Consider the following 22,763-nt stretch of genomic DNA (forward strand, 5'->3'; position numbering starts at 1 on the left):
GTGACAAGTTTGCATTCATGCCTGCAAGCTTAAGCTAATTAACCAGTTTATTCGATTTCTAACCACAACTTTTCACTGTGCTTTCAGATACGTTCAGTCCATCACCGTAGTCACAATTCAAGCATATTTATTTGTAATTTTTCACAATGTTTATTTAAGAACACATTCTACACTCGGGTATTTGGCGCATTCATTCACCCTACTGAAAAAAGTAAACACAGTCAGGTTTGGAATATGCACATTAAATGACAAGTCATTTGTCCAGACATTTATATAAATGTATGGAGGGACAAAAAATTATAGCAGTTAAACATTTTAAAGGACGCTCCAGCCTGCAGAGACCCCAACAGAGCCCCCTAAAGGGAAAGAATAGAACGTTGCCGTCGGGTAGAAACCTCCATATTTCAACTTTAGTTTTTGTAAATTAACGCCGTATTTCGCAATAGTGTCACACAAATGTAGCAAAAGAGTAGCCGCTCTACAAGCTCACGTGTTTTCTTAAATTAAAGTGAAAAGGCCAGTCTGCGGGTTTTATAAATATTGAACCTACAAGATTTCCACCCGACAGCGACGATAACTTCAGCCAGGAACCTTGAAGCACAAACCTCGTACACTGAGCAAGACCACTCATCAAGTGCTCCTCAACAGTCAAATGAAACAACGTGATATGTCTAGAAGAGAAAGCTCTTTATCCAGTAAAATATATAATATTCATATTACTTTTCTATGTTATAGCTCTCTATGTGTTTTTTGGTGATCACGTGGAGATTAATTATCTAGCTTTTTAAATTGGGCCAGGCAGATCACGGTATGTGAGAGGTTGGAGACAGATTGACCTCAAGACAGAGTTGCTGAAAATCATTCTGAAGAACTAGAGGAAAAGGGTTTTCCCTTAGTAAATGCCCTGCTATATGGTACATTGTTCAGTTGTTCTGTTCATTAACATAGCCAAAATGAATTTGTACATTTTATTGCTTTTGAACAGGGCCATGGCCGACGGGACACAAGAGGTCGGTCGTACTTGTACGACGCTCTGGATAAGAGGGTCTGTAAAATGCGTAAATTGTTAAGACAACACTTTGGGACAGGGAAAGAGCTTTGAGAGGGTGGATATCGTCCTTTATTGTCCAACAGACAATGTCATTTTCGTTCAGACTGCTGAGGCACACTTTGGTTGAGAGGATTTTCAGTGGCATTTGTAAACCAACAGCTCAATTCAATTTTAATTAACAAGCCTTTTTACACCTTTAAAAACAGATGCGGCAAAAAAAGAAAGAAAGAAAACGGCAAGCGACACAAAATAACTAAATAAAACCTGAACTGAGGACTGCTTGCACGGTCGTTGTAACATAGTCCAAACCTTGTAACAGCTTTTACGTATCTTTACCGGATACTAGAAGAGCGGTCACCCGAGAAATCGGGGCACCTCAATGTGAAATTGGCAAAAAAAAAAAATCTTCAAAAAAGTGGAAAGGCAAATTTATGCTTTGGAAAATGGTCTGAACTTGAAGTTATGTAAAGTATGTATGTTTGGCTAGCCACAGGTTGTTGAAATATTAGGCCTTAAATGTCAAATGTTAAGCATGTACACAAGACTCGTTTCAGACCATTTTCCAAACCATACATTTATTCTTTTTAAAATTGTTTGGAAGAAATAGCCAATTTTATATTGAGGTGGCAAGACTTATCAGGTATCCACCCTTCCGGTTACGTCTTTACCAGATGGCTTCTCCCGACCACGGCAGAGGAACCTTGTTATATATAGTGAGCTCCGTAAAAAGTTATGCCCAGAGCTTCAGATTTACACCTGCCAACGTGAAATGATTAAGGACGAAACTCTGTATCTTTTAAATGTCATGGAAGAAAAGTTCACAGTGGATAGAGAGACACGTTCACCCATTCACAAATCAATTATTAAAGCCGGGCCTAAATTCGGTAGCTCCATCTCGGTTTGTATTGGTGTCGCAGACCAGTGATTTTTTTTATTGTATTTCAAGGACCCGCAGCTTGAAATCTATTACGACCATGAACCCCCATTTTATTTTATTTTTTTATTTTTTTATCTCTGGGACTGTAATCTACACTGTAAAATGCTCAGCGTTATTTTAACTCTGAGGCTGTACATTGCTTCGTGTGTCGCGCAAAGGCAGCGAGGGGCGGCCGTTCTACAAGCTCACAACACTTCTTGTGACTTGGCATTCTCTGATGTGAGGCCTAATTTACGCTCCGCCGCACGTCGAAAACAGACGATCTACAAGCTCACAACGCGTCGCACACCTGTGACGCATTGTGAGCTCGTAGGTTGGCCATTTACAGTTAACAAAAGGACCCCTATATGGGGCTCACACCGGACCCCACTTGTCCCAGACTTGAGGGACCACTGCTTCAAGGAGAATAAAGTGAATGTCATTCAGTGTTAGTAACAGACAGGAGGGTTCCATCATTATCTTCATGGTTAGTCATCGGCAGAGCTTTCATTATGGTTGTGTTTATGGTGGGTGGGCGGGCGGGCACGGGGGGGGGGGGGATACATCCCTCTTGTGGTTATTTTTTGGTGGAACAGCAGGACACTAGGTGTTACAGGGGGGGCTGGAGGGGATACATCCCTCCTGTGGTTATTTTTTGGTGCCAGGTGGACGCTAGGTGTTACAAGGGGACGTGGCTGAAGAGGTAGGACACAGACTCGCCGTTGTGGGTTCTGCGGATGGCCTCTGCCAGGATCATGGAGATGTCGATGACCTGGGGGCAACGGAAGAGGACAGAGGACGTCGTAAACATACAGATATAATAAAAACTTGATTTGAATCCAGCCACGCACTAGTACCAAAACTATTACAACTACCAACAGTACTACAGCTCAGCTCAACATGACTGGGACTGCAACTATCAACAATTTTCTTTACTTTTTTCGATTAATGAATAATGAAGGAGGTGATAACAAACTGAAAATAACAAATATAAATCAAATAGATTTTTTTAAATTGACTAAATCAATTAGTCCGATTAACAATTTAAGCCCTAATTTCATACTTTGTTGTACAACAGTGTCACACCGCGATGCGTTGAGAGCTTGTATAGATCTACAATTTGCCATTTACTTTTTGTTTTCTTTTATTAAAAAAAAGGGGGGGAATTTTCCTATAACGATAATTATTTACAATGATTACATCGATTAGTTTGATTAACTGATTGACTCCTAAACTAGACTATACATTATACAGTGAGTGACCCACAGTAGGGTTGCGTTTGCAGGGGGTCAAGTGACCAGTGAATGCTGACCTGGATCTTGGGGCAGTGCTTCATCTTCTCCTCCTGGGGGATGGTGTTGGTCACCACCACAGCTTCAAAGCAGGCGTTGTTGATGCGCGAGATGGCCGGTCCAGAGAAGATGCCATGGGTCAGGATGGCGTACACCTTGGTGGCTCCGGCCGAAATTAGTCTAAAAAAGGGGGCGAAAGAGCAATGTTTGTCATGTCTAATCATCACTGTTAGTTTCTTAACAAGTACAATGATTCTTTAGAAGTTGCACTGATCATAGATTTACATCATGTACAAAGTAACAAGGGATGCAACAGTTAGTCTAAATAATTGATTTAATCAATTATATAGAATAATCAAATTTAATAAAAAATTATCGATATGGGGGAAAATACTAAATTTGATTGTCTATTCCCGCAATTTAAATAGGGCTTAAGTGATTAATCAAACTAATCAATAAGGCTATTATAAAAAATGAAATATCATGTTTTCAAGTCGTTCATTCACTCAAAAAACGTGTTTCTTGATTAATTGTAAAAGTAATTTGTAGAATACTAATAACGCTAAGATAATCAATAGCTGTAGCCCTAGAAGCAACACAAGGCCATTAACAGGCCAAAAATGCATGTATAATAATAATAATTAAAAAACATATTTGAGGATCATGTGAGCAGGCTTACTTGTCGGCAGCGTGGCAGATGGTTCCGCACGTGTCAGCCATGTCATCCACCAGGATGGCCACGCGATCCGTCACGTCCCCGACCAGAACCATGCGGTCCACCTCGTTGGCCTTTTTCCTCTCCTTGTGGATGAGGGCAAAATCCACATTCAGCCGGTCCGCTATTGAGGTGACCCTGCCAGGGGGAAAACGGACAACATGCTTGTTATGGCAACAGCGCGGTTCCATTTACACCGACAGCAGAGAGAAGTAAGCCCCGACACCAGTAAGACAAGTTTGACTCAAAATTCTATTTCAAAGTATATATGTTGATGTTAAGTACCTTAGCATCACCATAAATACTTTGGAATTGAATTGTCAATCAAGGCCAGGAATCAAGGATTTTCTTTTTTACCAGTAAACAGCTGTGTGGATCTTGGACTTGTTGTTACCAGCCTGTGCCATCAGTCATCTATGACATGGGTCTTCAATGTTTTTCAGGCCAAGCACCCCTTAGCTGAGAGAGAGATGAAGCAGGGACCCCCCACTACATATTGGATTCATGTTAAATGTGTGTTTTCAGACATTTAACCACTTAAACCCTCAAAACTTTGTAAACTTGACCTTTGGCTCTGTACTTGGTCTGCATTTGTCCCTGTACACCAAACGCAGGGGCGGCCATAGCTGAATGGTTAGTGAGCCCGCCTAGGGAGCCAGAGGCCCTGGTTGCCCCAGGTTCGATTCCAGGCCAGGTCAGCATATGTGTCGATGAAATGAAATTTGTCCCTGAGCAAGACTCTTAACCCCTAATTGCTCACAGGTTCTCATTGGAAACAAGACCGCAAGGAATTTCATGAACGACCTGTTAAAAGGAATTATCCTTATCCTTACCTCTTTGCCGAAATAGCCGATTTACAGAGCTTGTAAATCGACTATTTCCCGCTATTGTTCCCCCCAGAATAGGGATGCTAGGGTTCAGTATCTCTGAGGACACTCTAGGGGTCCCAGACCCCAGTTGAAGACCCTGATCTATGACATATCGTATGACTCCAAATTTGGAATCACACATTTCAGCCAGATCACAGCCCCATTGACTCCTGCTATAACGTTCAAGTTAAATACTTAAAAAAAAAAAAGTGGCCCTCTGTGGCCACAGAAGCGTGCCTACAAGGTTTAGAAACGATTTCTCAAGCAACGGCCAGTCACACAGTCCATCTTATAGATGGCTATCCATTTCAGAGCAAAGTAAAAAATACATTGAAAGTGCTGCTTCAGGGAAATAATGCAACAGAGTGTTGTGATGTGGAGAGAGCGACATCTAGTGGCCGAATGTTGCCACTACAGCACATTTAACAACACTGAGGATGTGACGTGTAGTCTGATTGAAGAGGCTCTGCTGTGCGTACCGCTTGGCTCCACCTGCGTCGGGGGAGACGATGGTGCAGGTCTTCCACTCTGGGATGTTCTCTTTGATCCATTTGAGCACGGCAGGTTCTGCATACAGGTTGTCTACCGGGATGTCAAAGAAACCCTGAGGAGATGCATATGAGAGTTCAAACACACTGAGGCAGTGGTTCCCAAATCCCAACCTATCTGACAAAACCAGAGACACCCCGGACACGTTAACCACTTAAGACTTATATATTTAGTCATCCAACAAATAGAGAAAATAGCAGATGTACAAGCTCACAAGAAGTCACAACGTGCCGCATCGTAGCAGCTTGGAATATGTTTACCAATATAATGCCATGTCCAAAACAAGGACACCAGGTTGAAAGTGGGTACATTTCATAACAATGTTATTCCTGTACTACATAATGATGTTACATGTGAGAGTCAGCCATGTTTAAGTTACATGATAATAGATTCTGTATGACAAGATGGACTGATAGCCCATTGAGAACATACAGGCAGACGGTGGACAAAAGCAAGTTATGATTCTGTGCAACAAGTGGTGATCTTAGGGGGCCAGACCCCAGCTTGAGAAACACTGTTGTATACCATAAATACTTGAGAACATACAGCGCAATGGGACTGCGAATCAATGTGCCGTCGTATTGTATAGGCTCTATTCACAGCAGCCATATTATGAAGACATTCACAGGTGTTATCAATGATAGTAATGAAGGCTCTGTTCCATTCTGGTCAAACAGAGTCAGGGTGCTGATATTGTGCATGTTGGCTCACTGGAAACCTTCCAAATGGCCCCTTACAGGTGTGTAACTCTGAGAGTGTACAAATGGAACCAAATGGACCCGTAAGGGTCCTCTCAGAGTTATGGGGGTCGTGGAAACCACCGTGCTACACTAAATGGAACAGAGCCTTCATTAGTATCATTGGTAACACCTGGGAAGGAAGTGATAATATGGCTGCTGTGAATAGAGCCTATTGTACTTGTATCTGTGATGCATGCAGGTCTATAGTGATGAAGATGTATTGTATCGCACCTGTATCTGTGATACATTTAGGTCTATAGGGATCATGGGCTATAGTATTGTATTCCAGTGTACCTGTATCTGTGATGCGTGCAGGTCCATAGTGATGATGTGGTCCGCACCAGAAACTGACAGCATGTTGGCCACCAGTTTGGCAGAGATGGGAGCACGACTCTGCAACGAAAACCAGATCTCAGTTACATGGAGAGGCGTCATCAAAGCACACACATGGCTCATTTAAATAAAACCATCTAAAATACACTGCTACTGTACCTTTAGCTCTGGTAGAACTACAATCTAGATTCACAGCTGTATCCAATCTGGTGTATTGTATACAGAGTTTGACAGTCACATTCTCAGGCATTTCAATTTATGAAAACATGAAGTCATGGTGTAGGGTTGGGTATCACAATTCGGTTCCAAGTAGGAGCGAAATCCAAAATGCCGGGTAGGCGGTACCCTCAAAAATGGCGGTAGGTTTCCTATAAACATGCCTTAACTGCTACTGCTTTCCATTGTGTTGTCATGGAATAAACATATGAGGTTACTATTCATTACATGTTCACATTTTACTAATTATAAATTGTCAACTGTTGTTAATAGTTGACAATTTATTTTCAGGACAAAAACTAGCTCTATCTCGCTCTATCTCGTTTCAGCACTAGCTCTATCTCAGGTACTAATATACAGTTTGTACTATTAATAGTACATTTTATTCACGTCAGTTGATGCTTAAAATAATGAAGATATTTTTGTCACCTCTACAACTCTTTTTCGTCTTTTGCCAAAATGGGGAATTGATAAGAACCGGATATCGACGATAAGCATAATCGATAAAATCCTAAGTAACGATACCCATCCCTGTATGGGACTGAGGAACAAATGACTTCCAACACAGGCCGGGCTGCGACACAAGATGTAATGAAATGGCAACGGTCATCATCCAAGGGACAAACGGACAAACAAAACGAGAAAACAAAGCAGCAAACATTCCCGGTCCAACTTGGCGGCGGTGGAACATGGCGGAACATGATGGCGGCAGGCGGGTCAGTGGATGCAGGATGGTCAAATGAGACGAGAAGTAAGTAATTAGACAGATGCTCCATACCCCCACCTTGTCCTTCTTGTCTTGTCGGGCGTACGGGAAACAGGGGATGACGGCCGTGACCCGGGAGGCCGAGGCGATCTTACAGGCGTTGATCATGATGAGCAGCTCCATCAGGTTGTCATTGATCTCCCCGCAGCCACTCTGAACGATGTAAACATCCTCCCCGCGGACGCTCTCGCCGATCTCCACACTGTGCCGGGAGGAGGGAGAGAGAAAACAAACACTTTAGGAGGTACCACACGCCGTCGACAGGACCAGAAACGGATGAGGCAACGAGTAAACAGAAGCTAATGGAACCTTTAGGTGTTGCTACGGATACAAGAAGAGTGGGCACTAAGGAAGAGTGGGCACCTCGACGTAAAATTAGCCATTTTGTCCAAAATATAAAAAAATATATATATCTGAAAAATGTAATGTAAAGTACACATGATTTGAACATTCAAGGTTCGACATTATCAGACCTAAACTAACCCTTCATCTTCTTGTTTATGCTCAAAATGGTTTTGTAGCAACTGTAGAGATATTAGACCTTAATTGTGAAACGTTCAATCATGTTCTAATCATGTATACTTTACTTAAGTATACATGATACTGTGTGCAGTGCAGTGTTTGACCTTATATAATAATAATTATGGTTATATTCATATTGAAAATGTATCTGAAAAAAAGATATAAAAATAATGGCATAACATGCCAACTTTATACATAGAACATGCTTAAGTAAATAGTGCGCGCACACAAACACACACACACACACACACACGCACACACACACACACACACACACACACACGGTTGAGACGGGACTGACAGAGACTTGTAAATATGAATTGCAACTTGTAAATCACTCAGACGCACAACAAAATTGTGGAGGAACGAAAGCATGAAAAGTGAGTTTAAAGCATCCTTTTGGAATAATATGGACGTGCAGCTGACAACATGGTGCTCTACTAAGTACTAAAGATGCTTGCCATGGGGTTAAACAATTTTGAGACTGCATTAATCAAGAAAATGGCATTTTGAGTTGAATTTGGAGTTGTGTTGAGCCATTTAAATTGTTCTGGTTTGATTCATTTATTGCAAACAGCCGACTGTGAATTTTCAATTTTGCCAATAAACCTAATTTGCAGTTGAATAACTTTGACTGCACAGCAAGCACACCACCTTATACACTATAGAGTATAGTTTATGAGATTCAGACAAATTAACGTATTTGAGAACTCAGAAAAGCACTTTAGGCAATAACAGTCTGATGTGTATCATTAGCCAGTACATCCTCCTACTCGACAGTCAACACCAGGGCCTAATTAAAGTTGCTCAATGAAAGAGTATAGGGAGCCCACCTCCAACCACTGCATGTGCAGATGTAGTTATATTGTATTATTAGGCCTACAGAGTGCTTAAAATAACGCTGTATTCATTGGTTCTCAAAGTGGGGTCCGGGGACCCCCAGGGGTCCTTGAGGGAGTTCCAGGGGGTCCCCAGCTAAATGATAGATTATGCACCAAATGGACCCTTATGGGTCTGTAACTCTGAGAGTGTAACGGGTCCATTTGGTTCTATTTGTACACTCAGAGTTAAATTGACATAGATTTTACAATATACATTGCGGTCCAAGTGATAGAAATGCCATTAAATGGGGGTCTGTAGCCCTAATGCATGTCAAACTGGGGGTCCTTGAAATTAAAATGGTTGAGAATCACTGCTAGAGCCGTAAAAAAAAACTTCTCTTATGGGGGTCCCTGGCATATCTTTTGAAATGGGGGTCCGCGGGCTAATAAGTGTCACTTTGGGGGTCCTTGACATGAAAAAGTTTGAGAACCACTGCATTAAATAAGTTGCAGATTGTATCTTTATGGGTCAAATCAGACAGAAAGGTCTCACATCATAGAGAGAACGGCCACGCAGCCTTATCATCCCAGCAAGCATGCGTTCTCTGCCATGCATGTGGGGTGTGGACTACAAGCAGTGGTGGGGAAAAAGTAATCCCATTTTTTAAGTAAAAGTATCAATACTGCAGATATACTCTGTTACAAGCAAAAAGTCCGGAATTCAAAATAGACAGAGTAAAAGTACAAAAGCATTGGTATCAAAATGTACTTAAAGTACCAAAAGTACAAGTACTGATAATACAGAATGTTTTAATCTTTTGAAAATTGCAGATCTACATGCTCACAATGCGTGGCTGTTTTCAAATGGCCTAAATGTAGGGCTGAAGTGGTTAATGTATGTTTTGTAATAATAATAAAAATCTACAAAGCAACTAAAGTTTTCAAACAATTGTAGTGGAGTGAAAGTACAACATTTGCCTCTGAGATGTAGTCCAGTAGAAGTTAAAGAAGTACTGAAAATGGGAAAAACTCCAGTAAAGTAAAAAAAAAAATACCTCAAAACTGTTCTTACTTGAGTAAATGTACTTAGTTACTTTACACCACTGACTACAAGTCCCACCATGCACCGCTGCCTGCGGGGCTGAATTCACCATGACACCACGCGTTTCTAATTAATCACAAACCCAAATAGAATTGGCGCAGTATAGATCTAATTCTAAACAGGATCGCGCCACGTTTCAAACATGCATCGAACCAGTAGCCTCGGATCAAGACTATCATAGATAGTATTTGATCAGAGTCTGACTTTTACTTAAGATATCAAAAATGTCAAAATCGATTAAAAAAAATACATTCATGATCGCCTTGATCCAAGGCTAACGGAACCGTCCTCACCATGTCTCTTGGTTGCTGAACTTCTTGGTGACGACCTTGCCCAGCTCCAGCCCCAGGCGGTCGGCTATCTTCTGGGACAGGTCCGGATGCGAGCTGCCGCTGAAGATCTTGATGTTGGGCATCTTGGGAGGACGGTCCAGGGCGTCGGTTCGGTTCCCCGGGTACGAGCTGAGGAAAAGCCGGTTTGGTAAGAGGAGAGAGGGCCGATCAGACGGCTCAGAAGTGCAGTGGATTGGGTGTGTTGTTGTGTTGATGATGGCTGCGATCGTTCGGAGCTAAATGTGTTTTCCCTACCTATCCACCATTATGTCCCTCGGCACCGCGCATGCGCACTTAGCCCTGCGTGGCCAGCGTTGCCAGATTCTGTGAGAGAAGTAAGCAACCAGGTCTATGAAAACAAGCCCCAAAAGAAACGATTGTAGGGAATAGCAGTGGCGGCCATTTTGTGGTTCCACAAATCAAAAGCCCATTCATTTTTCATATTTTAAGCCTAGAATCAAGCTATCCAAGCTCCTGGTGGTGAAAAAATAATAATATTTCATTATGTGATATACAATTTATTCTAATATAAATACCCTTTGTTTTGCGGTTTTTAAATACCCTTTTCCCCACAGAATTAAATGATGATTCACCAGAAGCCTGGATGGCTTGGTTCCAGGCTTAAAACAATTAATATAAATATTTTTTTGAAATCTCTGTGGGAAAAAGTAATGGGCTTTCGATTTGTGGAACCACAAAACGTCCGCCACCTGAGCACTCTATTTGAAAATAGCTGATCTACAAGCTCACAACGCATCACAAAGCGATGTGTTGCGAGCTTGTAGATCTGGTATTTTCAAACAAATCTTGGGAAAAAAGTGGAAAATGTAGAATATTTTTTAAATTTTAACAACATGAATCTTGTAAGGGGGTCCCTAGAACAAAATGTTTTCAGATGTGGCGGTCTGGTCTGCGGACAAATACATTTGGGGTCCTTGACTTGAAAATGTTTGAGAACCACTGGTTTCAACTATAATGAAACATTTATTAAAAAAACATTAGGAAACAAGCCCAAATAAGCAACTACACTTTAGAAACAAGCCCAACAAGCGACTTTACAGAAAACAAGCCCAAAATCGCTTATAACAAGCGGACATGGCAACACTGCACGCTTACTTGCGTTGCGTCGTAATGACGTCAGTTAGATAGCTACTGAAGCCCCACCCACCACGTTCCATGATGTAATAGACCAATTATTTGTTTACTAACATTGAGCCTGGACGCACAGGTGATTGTTTCACGCAATCAATTCCCAACCTGTTTCGGGGTGCACTGGTTTCAGCACACCCCAACCCCCTCTTGTGTGTGTTGGCTAGTGAGACGCGTCCTAACGAGACCTGATATAATGGGTTTCGTTGCGCGCATACTGGCTGCACGCAGCCAGTATGACGTCGTCTGTTAAGGGGTCTATTGTAATATACATACAGATATAATTAAGATGTTTTTGTGTGACTACTACATAGGCTACTGTAAGTCAGTAGTTCTCAAACCTTTTAATAATGTTTTAATTTCAAGGACCCCCATAACTCTCAAAGTTACAGACCCATAAAAGGGTCCATTTGGAACCCACTCAAGGGTCCCTGAGGGTCCCTGGACCCCACTTTGAGAATCACTGCTGTAAATAAATGTTTTTATGAGTTAAAGGTCAACTATTTTCTGACAAACATGTACAGTATTTATTTAAATACTACTACTACTACTACTACTACTACTACTACTACTACTACTACTACTACTACTACTACAACTACTACTACTACTACTACTACTACTACTACTACTACTACTACTACTACTACAACTACTACTACTACTACTACTACTACTACTACTACTACTACTACTACTACTACTACTACTACTACTAATAATAATAATAATAATAATAATGCATATTTTGCTCCACTTTCTGAGTCACAGATGTTCAATTAAATTGGGTGTAAGTGATGTTTATTTTTTGTTAAAATAACTGTTAAATTCCCATAGTAATCATTGACGCTATAGTATAGAGCACTGTTTCCCAAACACCGGGTCGGGACCCAGGTTTGGGTTGCGGACCAATTTTATGGCTCTCGAGTAAATATCCCCATTTAAATGTATTTCTTTTTTGTAAAGATTTTAAAAAGTTTAAACAAAAAAAATAAAAATCACAACTTCTCATCAATTAAAAACAATTCCAAAGTATTTCGTGAATAAAATCAAAAATCAAACAATATCCATAAATGAATAAAAAAAAGTTTAAGAAGTAGTGAAAATAGCAGATCTACAAGCTCGCAACAGAAAATACATTTTCAGGTGGGGGTACCAATTTCATCCAATCAGGAGAGAGATCTCAACAGGAAGATAAACGTGAAATTGGAAGTGATAAAAAAAGAATGAACGAAAAGCAAACAAAATTGGAATTGGAACACTATAACATTGAAGCTGATAAATGGGTAGGGGCCTACTCTCTCCTGATTGGATTAAATTGGCAACCCACCTGAAAATGTATTTTCTGTGCATTGAAGAGCTGGAGAGAGCGAGAGACGAGGAGTCCCCTGTTACTGGACAAACTGAACACTGTGTCTCTCTATAGCAATGATTACTATCAGAATAGAGCTTTAACCTTTTAACAAAACACTTTTTGTTTCAACACCCAAATATCACATAGGCCTACAGTGGTGGAAAGTAACTAAGTACATGTACTCAAGTACTGTACTTAAGTACAATTTTGAGGTATTTGTACTTTACTTGAGTATTTCCAATTTCCAATACTTTTACTTCTACTCCACTACATCTCAGAGGCAAATATTGTACTTTTACTCCACTACAATTTTTTGAAAACTTTAGTTACTAGTTACTTTGCAGATATAAATTATTACATTATAAAACATACATTAACCACTTTAGTCCTATTTTATACCTGGGCTATTTGAAATAGCAGATCTACAAGCTCACAACGCGTCGCATCGGCATCGCGACGCATTGTGAGCCTGTAGATCTGCTATTTTCAAACATTTCAGTACTTCTACTTTTGGTGCTTTAAGTACATTTTGATACCAATACTTTTGTACTTTTACTCAAGTACATTTTGAACACCAGACTTTTACTTGTAACAGATTTCTTCTACATTGCAGTATAGACGGGTTTCCTGTTAGTAAACATGAGAGGAATATGACCGCGCAGAGGAGGGGGAAGCCTATGGGTGCGTTTGGAAATTACGCACCGGAGCACACTCGCCTATTAGTTTGTATTGGCCAGTGCGCTCACTGCCGCTCAGGGCTGTATTTTCGAACGCGCCTTTCACCCGGGCATGCGCAGATTGCGCATTCTGCTCTGTGATGACGTCGCGCGGAAATCCATCTATAGATACTTTTACTTAAGTAAAACATTTGAGTACGTTTTCCACCACTGCCTGCAGCACCTTCAAAATAATACTATGTTGAAGTTATTCTATGAACAGACCACCTGCTTTATCTCTAGGCTACCACATGCAATGTCATTGGCACATTCTCTGAAAGGTTCTTTCTTTTAAATCTCCAATACACTTTATTGCTCTTAAAACATGAGTTATTTATACACAGACAGAAGACCACAGCGAAGACAAGATTATTGACAGTAAATAAAGACAGACATGAATCAGGGCACATGAAGAAACAATGGATTAAGCCATGACAATGTCCCATCGTGTGAATGACACAGACATACAACTGAACAATGACAACCACGGAAGAAAACAAAATGTTTGTCATAAAATATGAGAGAACGTTGCCTGAAACTTTTGCTTATAAAAATAAACAGGTCCCATGCTTTTATAATCATATTATACTCTTTAAAATATACGTTCTGCTATTAGACTCTATGTTACATTACTACTATAAATAATTACCTTACTGACATGTTTTGTCTTAACTTTTTTTGTACAAAAAAAGTGAAGCGATAAATCTTCACATCACAATCGTTGGATGTTTTTAAAAGTGTTTCTGTCTTGTACTAGAATATTTATATTTCCAGTGTAGAATAATACAGTACATCTCTGTGTACAATAATAACCATTTCAAAACATCATCATAGCATTTCCGCCATTTTCCACTTTTTTGTGTGTTCTTTCCACTTTGGAACTGGAAAATAATCTTTATAAACAGTATCATTCATTATACCTCCATGGTACTTAGAAAACGATTGTTCTCCTTGACGGGGAAGTAAAGCCTGATTTATACTTCGTGGTACGACGGAGCACAAATTAGGCATAAGTAGGCAAAGACATGCAGTACAGAGAAAGAGTTGTCAGCAAAGACACACAACACTGTTAAAACACTGTTAAAAGAGAGTTCCACAAACAGCTTTTATATTGTTAAAAAGCTGTGTGTGTGTGTGTGTGTGTGTGTGTGTGTGTGTGTGTGTGTGTGTGTGTGTGTGTGTGTGTGTGTGTGTGTGTGTGTGTGTGAGTGAGAGAGAGAGAGAACCCAAAACAGCAGATGAACGCAAACCTATTACTTTAATTGCACCAATCAAAATCACTCAAATAACAAAAGTCTTACATTTAATCTGCAAAATACAGTTTGGAAAATCTATTCAGTTATATTGTTTTTCTTTCTTTTTTGCTACACATACATGTTTAGCATTCTTCCACCGAACTCAATGTCTAATTCCTAAATTAAATGAGCTGAATTGGTTTATAATTCTTTGATGGCTGGTCCATCTGGAACTCTGCTCACAGGTTTGAATCTCTACTGTTACAATTCTGTTCTCTGCTCCCTTTGATGTCGTCACTATTACTGTATATTCTATTCGAAGCCATACTAAATGTTAATGTCTCCTGTAAATTTTAATTATATTGATAATACGATACTAAATTATGAGATTTCAAGTTAAAGTACCCAGTTTGATTGTTTAGAGGCTACGCGTGCATGCTTTGAAACATTTTATACGTAAAAAATCTCAATGCACATTAATGCCCAAACATCTTCACAAATTAGCCTTTCAGGGTATGCTCCCAATTTGGAAACAGCACTGTTGTCACGGCTACTTGGATTAAGGAACACCTTTTTTCATGTACTTTTTTATGATCTTTATCATTTTTCTCCCCAATCTAGTTGTTATGCCAATTCCCCTCAAGTTGTTTGTTTTACCCCTGCACCACGAGCGTCCCAGAACAGCTTCTTTTAACAGTGTATTCCTCATACGATTGCTTAAAATTAAATTAATACTTTGTCGTAAGACCGCGTTGTTCATCAAAAATAACAGATTTCCAACCTAGAAAAACATGACGCATGTGTACAACAAAGTATAATTGAGGCTTCACCACTTCACCACCCCAGCATCCTTATTGTGGGGAGGGCTTTCGCAGAAACTTTTCAGCAAAAGCTTTCCAGCAAAAGCTTTCCCCACAATAACAGGAAAAAAAAGACACTAGCATAGAGCCATGAGGGACTCCACTCATCCATATGGGGTTTAAGTGGTTAACTGTAAAGCATCTATGATTGGGCTCCAAGTATGACAACAGGGTGAGACACAAAGATTTCAGACGGGAAACAGAGGTGTTAGTTTTATTAAAATACATAGAAAACTACTTTGTGTGTTCCTTAGATATTTGCTTAATTGGCACAATGTATAACAGCACATAGAAAGCAAAACCGTATATATATATCTGAAAACCTGAATGATAACATAGGATCCTATATGAAACGCTAAGTTTCAGCCTTGATATGAAGACGTATACGTAAAACTAGCAATGTGGACTGAAGTGAATATTTCAGCAGCAGAGTGAATAAAAAACATGTAATTGGCAATTAAAAGATACATTTCAATGTAGGCGCAAATCTTGGAGGTTGTGCAAAATCCTAGAGCTAAGCACTTGCAAAGTGAATCGGTATTTAAAGGTGTAATAATTCACAAAGTGTGAGATGCAAGTAGAGTGTAGCTCGTTGACCAGTTGTGTCACTCATGTGCGTGTGTGAAATACAAGTGTTGATATTCTTGGTTTTATATGTTGACAGCTGAAGTAAGGTGACTCATTCACCCTCTACAGTGTGTGGCATGTGATTCTGCTACATTGCCTGCCCACGTTCGTCTACAAGTGAGTGAATGGGCCAGTATATAGTCTGACACTGTGAACGATATTTAAAATTTTGCTCCATTTGTCAGATACTGTAAATACATCCAACAGACATCTGCATCTCGTGTCACAACAGTTAGAAAAAACCAAACAAACAAACACGCCACCATCTAACCAATGAACGCTTTGGACGAGCTAATTCACAGAAGTCGGTACTTGACGAGTACTATCTGCAGTATTTTTGCCCGGAGCACATATTTATGTCTGACGATTTGTTATAATCTTTATATTTCTTTGTAATCAATATATTTCAAATATTACTCTCATCTGTGTTCTCCACAAAAACAAAATTATATTATTTGCTAAGAAGAGACAACCCAAATATACTGTACATTACATATAAATCCATATACCATAATGATTCTTGAAGTGTGAATGTTGAGGTGGTTAGCCCTCTATCACCCAGTCTGTTGTGGGGGTCCTTAATCTTTTGTGCATTAGTTCCATGTATGTTCTCTTTATCAAAACAAAAGACGCACTAGCCTACCACAGTGCCTGTAAACGTGAAATGGAACAGCTGCATTGCAAGTTTTATAGACGTCTTGGGGATGAATGTTTGTACATCCTGTAAAAAATGTAAACAATAAATAAGTGATGGGTTTGGAGGGAGAGTGCCTGCCCACTCGTTCAACTGCCTTAAGTTCTATCATTGATAAGTGTGTCAGTTGGTAGTTTTATCTTTACTGGGCAGGTAGAGTCTTGATGGGTCGGGTGAGAGAGCTCATGTTATGGGTGGTGGAGATTTGAGGGCTCACTGTCTTGGTGGGCAGGCTGCTGGAGTGTCCCATCGACTCCTCGGCGGCGCGTAGAAGCAGTGTGTAGTTGATCGCCACCTCTTCAACCTTCCTCAACAGCTGAAGCCTTTGCGCCTCGGATCGGACGCCTCTGACCAGTTTGATGAAGGTCTGAGTAAGTTCACACAACACCTGGAAGCTGGCTGAGACCACCGCCAGCATACGAGTGGGGCTCTTCTCGACGCTCGCCACTCTGCGGCAGGCCGCCCGGAACTCTTTGAAGCGCACCGCCAGCTCCTGCTTATACTCTGCGATTCGCCGAGCTTCACAGTCGGTTTGGGGGCTGTTGGCGCACTGGCGCAGGATCGCTAGCAACTCGTTAGCGTCCAGCTGGGCGTTTAGGAAGCCATCGGGCAGACTGAACGCCTTCCCCTGCAGAGCCTGAACTCGTGCCAGGCTCCCCTCTAGCGTGCCGCAGGCCCGGAGGTCAATCTCCTGCATCTGAAGCTCCTCCTCCTCCTCCTCCTCCTCCTCCTCCTCCTCCTCTTCCTCCCCGCTGCAGCCCTCCGCGTTGAGAACCTGCAGGGTTTTGCTGACGACCGGCAGCGTACGGGAGTCCAGCTGCATGCCCGGGAGGACCTGCAAGGGAATGGAGTAGGAGAGCTCGTCCTTCTCGCTGCTTTCATCCGCCGATTCACACTTCCTGTAGCAGAAGCAGAAGGAGCAGCATTTCTCCCGTTCGTCGCTGTCCTCGCTGGGCAGCGTCAGGATCACTTCCCCGGTTCCCTCTCTGCTGTCACGCAGCAGCTCCTCTCCCTGAATAAAGAACACTCCCTTCCTCCCCTTCCCCTCTGCCTGGTGAGACTGAGTGTGAACAGGCTCCACAGGAGTTGGAAGCCTAAGACCTGTGGCCCTCACTCGCTCCATCTCCTTTTCCAGACTCTTGGCTTTGGGTTTCACCTCGGCGTATACAGGCGTGCTGGCGCTGTTGTCCACCTCTCCAATGCTGTATCGTCTCTGGAGCTTCTTGTACTCCGGCGCTCCCACGCAGTCTGTCTGGGAGGCGCATGTGGGCAGGCAGGAGCCGTGCTCTCCCCTCGGCTCTCTGGACTCGAGGCTCGTAGAGCGGATTCGGGTTGTCTTGATCTCTAAGGTCTGGGGTCTCCTTGTCCCACCCGGGGTGTGGGGAACTTTGGAGATTGCAGGAGGGGTCTTGGAGATATTTCTCTCTCTGCCTCTGTGCTGTGTTTCTGTGGTTGAGCCGACCGGTGTGTCGGGTAGACGCATGCCTCTGCACATCCTCTTACAGTCACAGCTCCGTCGCTGCTCCCTAGAGAGACCCGGGGCCTTCAGGACGGGGCTGGTGCGTAACTGGCAGGAACAGGGTGTACCTGAAGGGACCGGCGAGGATCCCTGAGGCACATACTCTCCCTGGGACGACTTGGGCTTCAGTAGCTCCTCCAAGAACTCCAGCTCATACTGACGGACCTTCTGCAACTGAGCCCGTCGCTCGTCCGTCTCTCTCCGCATCCTGGCTGGGAACGTGGCGGAGAGGAGGTTTCTGAAGCTCAGAAACGGCACGCTGCGCTGGGACTTCGCCTTGCCACTGCCGTGCTTCTTTGAGTCACCGGCGGGGAGAGTGGAAACTTTATCGATGGTGGTGCTGGGGTGTGTGGGGTCTTCCAAAATAGGTAATGATTTTGGGGGGGCTTTCTGTGGCTCAGGGTGTACTGTTGCCTGCGGACCCTCGGTCTTACCATCTGCGCCTTCTCTTCTCTCCGATTTCACAGGCATGTGAGGGGAGTACTTGGTTTGGATTTGAGGACTGGGTTTAGCCATAGCGGGGTCAGCTCCTCCCCCTCTCACTGCAGTATCTTTGCTGCTAGCCAGTTGGAGGCTTTTGGCTCTGAGGCGCTCGTCGTCTGTGGGCGAAGAGGAATGAAACACCACTACCTTCTGAACTTGTGGGTCCTTCAGTCTCAGCTGAGGCACAGGATCCACCCGTACCGGGCATGTGCAGAACAGGTCATCAATTGGCAGAATTTCTTTAGAGCTTGAAGGCTTCATGGTCTCACTAGAGGCAGTCTCGGCATCTTGGCACATGTTAGAGGGGCAAATCTTGGCAGAGGCAGTTCTTTCCACAGGCAAGAGGATCTGTAAGGCTTTATTGGTTGGATCATCACTAGGAGGTGCAGTTTGTTTCCCTTTTATGCCATCAGAAAGGTTTGGACTCAGTTTGTCCCCAGAGGAACTTGACAACTTCTGATCGTTGTTGACTTGGACTGTTGGTGATGGATCAGTCACTTTCAGTTTACCAGGTGACTTAGCAGAGGATTCAGGGGTGTTTGCTTTGGTGGTTTTGTCGGTTTGATCGGCTTTCAAATTTGTCTTCTGTTCATTCTGAGCAGGGCTTCGAGGTTTTCCTTGCTCCCCTACCACAGCGACAATTGCGGTCCCTTGATTGGGGCTGACTTTCAGTGGAACCGTCTTGCTGAGAATTACTTGCTTGGGGGGACAGCCGGCACGGATCTGACCCACGGAGAAGGCCCCGGTCCCTATGGTCTGGGCAGTGCAGCCAGGTATAGCCAGGGGGAAGTCACGGCGGCAGAGGATGCGGTCCTTGTTGATGTGGTGGGCCAGCAGGTAGGCCTGGTTCTGGTGCTGCTTCATGGCTGACACCATTTCAGAAACATCCGTCAACTCCGAGGAGTTTGTCTCGTGGCCCGAGTCCAGTGATGACTCAGGTGTAATGGCAGCAAGCACGATCAGCCCTGAGGATGAAAGGAGACACAACTCACTATTAGGGTTATCAAGAAGCAATAAATATTAATGACAAAGCAGTAATTTGGTTCTCTTTTTAATTAGGTTGTAACACTGTTGAAAATAAATCAAGTAATGTCAGTTACTTCCCTGTTCTCCTGCAGCAAAAGTAATTGCCGTGCCAAAGCTATAGTGCTATTTCTATATAACATTAAAAGGTTGAAGAGAGGGAGTATTTGTTTGCTATGCTATTGATCAACAATCAAGCTCTCCCCTAGAACACAAGAGTTCTCAAACCAGACATTTACTTTCCATGAAAGAAAATCTTTACTTGCAAGTACACTTTCATTTATCAAAATCTGTTGCACATTATTCAAAGAAACTTCATGTATTATGTTCAACGTAAAGACATTTAAATAACATGTTATTGGATTAGTACTACTGTTAAGTCTGTGAGTGACGTGAGGACCATGGCTTGACTCAGACTGTTGACCTGCAGTCTGTGCCGGCTGCGTCGGGTGATGAGGGAAATCTTCAGAAGCTGCCAAGGCTTCCAGCGCTTGCAAGGTGGACACTAGAGCATCATCAAGCTCTTGGGCGTGATCGCGCACTGTTCTGGTGGCCACGTTATCGATTAAAGTCACAGGGACGTCTTCCTTAGCCTTGGCCACCTGCCCGGAGGCTGCCGCCGGACTCGCACCACTCCGAGCCTTTCTCCCTCTCTTAGGGTCATCCTCGTCTGAGCTGTTGTCCCTGAAGCCAGGCGGAGGGGCGGCGATAGCAGGCTGGGGCAGCTGCAGCCTCACTCCGCTGTTGTTTGCCTCCTCCTCCTCCTCCTCGTTGCCCGGAGGAGGTAGGGCCATGAGGTCCACAGCCGCCATGTCGCGGGAGGCGCAGGCGTTGGAGCAGTACTTCCCCGAACTACCGCTGCTGTTTGCCGCCACCGATATGCCCTCCGCCCTGAACCTGGCCTTGCAAGAGTCACAGAAGTACCGCAGGGCTTTCTGGGACTGACCCAGCGTTTGGGCCCGGCTTCTAAAAGCTGCGCTTTCCACCGCGGGTTTCTCCGGAAGCCCAGAGATTTCTTCCGTACTCTGCACAGTGGGGTCAGACTTGGTGCGCGGCCGCCCCGCGTTCTCCTGGGAAATGAAGTTCTCGTTGATGTCGAGCTCCGCTTCGGCCTGCGTCTGGAGCTCCAGGAGCTGCTGCTGTTCTCGCAGGTGGACGTGGCACAGGCCCAGGTGCTGAGGCTCCGCCGGAACCAGGGCTCTGGAGGACACCGGGTCCCGGTGCGAGGAGCCCTCCCTCTCGTCTCCTCGACGCCCACCACCTGTGGCCCCCGAACGCGGATGGGTGTGGTGGGAAGCTCTGTAATCTGAGGAACAGAACGGTCAGAGCAGTGGAGAGTTTGAGTAGTTAAGATGTACTGGGAATGGAAGCTGCTCCAGATGGGATGCAGAGGTGACAGCTGGTGGCCTCATGGAGCATCGTTTGTTATTTCAGAGATGGATGCTGGAGGTTGAAGGTTTGTTTGGGTTTTGGAGGGTTAGACCCCGGTGGAATGTGATGAGACGGAATGATGCAAACTCTTCTTTTACTTGGCTGGACCAGTGGTGCATGGAAGAATTACTTCGATTATTTATTTTTACTTAAGTAAAAGTAGCAATACCCAAATGTAGAACTATTTTGTTACAAGTAAAAGTCCTGTATTCAAAATAATAATTTAAGTGCAAAAGCATTGACATCAACTAAGTACCAGCCTTAAGTTAAGTACTCAGTATGCAGAATGTACGAAAATAGCTCACAATGCATCTCAAGGTGACACATTGTGAGCTTTTATTAGAATAGACAGTAAAACAGAAAGTATAAAATAGGGATTAATTAGTTAATGTATGTATGCTTATAATGATAATCTAAATCTAGAAAGTAACTTGTTACTAAACTTCAAATAATTGTATTGGAGTCAAAAGTACATTTGCCTCTGTGATGTAATCGAGTAGAAGTAATAAAGCATTGAATAATTGACACACTTGAGTACAACACTTGAGTGAATGTACTTAGTTACTTTTCAGCACTGAGGTGGGTCACAACTACAAGCAGAGAGTAGATGAGAGATGCTTGAACGCGCTACTGGTTGTGGTTAAAGCCAAAGACAGAACAGCGTGGTACATTTCCATTTCCAAGTCCTATACGTGGAAAACGGGAAGAGCAGCGCCCTTTCGCATGAGTCAGCATGGAGATGAGTGTCATTATGGGATGTTTCCATGGTTACAGGCTTGTAATGGTTTCAGTGGCGACACAGATGGGAAACAGGCCACAGTCCAGTAGATCGGTCACAGAAAAAGAAGTTCGCCAAGCACTGAAAACATGCAGTGTTGAAGATGACATAATCGATATGAAGGATGTTGAAGGCATTCATTATCAACCTTTCGTCTTTAAATTCAAGGGAAATATCTTTTAGTGTTCTCTGCAATCACAGTTTTCTGTTTAAGTGCTGTGTCACATGTTCGTCCAAGAGGAATACAACATATTTTTTTATAATCATGGACAATGTGGTGAGGGCTGTGTGTCCAAACAAAACATATAAACAAATAAACAAATAAACAAATAAACAAACAAATAAATAAATGTAAAAAAAAAGGGGGGAAAAACGTGCAGTGGGCACAGAAACATTTCAGTTAAAAAAACATCCTCAGTCTGCCAAGTTTCAACTGAGACGATTCTGTATCCACGACACGCTTTTTTGGTAGCAGTTTTCTTCCCCCCCCCCTTTTTTCATTCTATGGATATGGATCATTAAATTCAAGATTTTCTCAGTCTGAAAAATCTCCTTTTGCCTTTCTTGTATTCATTTCGTCTTCCGCATCTGTATTTTTTTTGACTACTTAATAAGAGTGCCGACGTTTTTCCTCTCTCTTCTCCGTCTGCTTATACAATCACTACTTGAT

General features: G+C 42.8%; 2 protein-coding genes across 3 annotated transcripts in view; both read right to left on the reverse strand.

Annotated features, from left to right (window-relative positions):
• Positions 1 to 110: 110 nt before the first annotated feature.
• On the reverse strand, positions 111 to 10,527 carry prps1b (phosphoribosyl pyrophosphate synthetase 1B). 2 transcript variants are annotated; one of them, XM_084085992.1, is made up of 7 exons: positions 10,186 to 10,527; positions 7,460 to 7,649; positions 6,427 to 6,525; positions 5,323 to 5,447; positions 3,939 to 4,112; positions 3,280 to 3,439; positions 111 to 2,739 (listed from the first exon to the last, which is right to left on the reverse strand). In XM_084085992.1, the coding sequence occupies exons 1-7, from the start codon at positions 10,305 to 10,307 to the stop codon at positions 2,647 to 2,649; spliced, it is 963 nt and encodes a 320-aa protein (XP_083942118.1). In that variant the 5' UTR covers positions 10,308 to 10,527; the 3' UTR covers positions 111 to 2,646. The 2 variants fall into 2 exon arrangements, with proteins under 2 accessions (XP_083942118.1, XP_083942119.1); XM_084085993.1 differs by having other exon boundaries at positions 7,466 to 7,649; positions 10,186 to 10,526.
• A 6,474-nt stretch (positions 10,528 to 17,001) lies between these two features.
• The window catches only part of frmpd3 (FERM and PDZ domain containing 3), a gene marked incomplete at its 3' end in the record, with an annotated part of 52,500 nt that continues 46,738 nt past the window's right edge, over positions 17,002 to 22,763 (reverse strand). The window contains exons 14-15 of the mRNA XM_084085804.1: positions 20,309 to 21,190; positions 17,002 to 19,826 (exon numbers count right to left, since the gene is read on the reverse strand). Coding sequence (XP_083941930.1) covers positions 17,002 to 19,826; positions 20,309 to 21,190 — 3,707 coding nt within the window. The remainder of the gene's footprint in view (positions 19,827 to 20,308; positions 21,191 to 22,763) is intronic.

Source organism: Gymnoscopelus microlampas, assembly GCF_963454915.1.
Source record: "Gymnoscopelus microlampas genome assembly, chromosome: 18".
Taxonomy (NCBI): domain Eukaryota; kingdom Metazoa; phylum Chordata; class Actinopteri; order Myctophiformes; family Myctophidae; genus Gymnoscopelus; species Gymnoscopelus microlampas.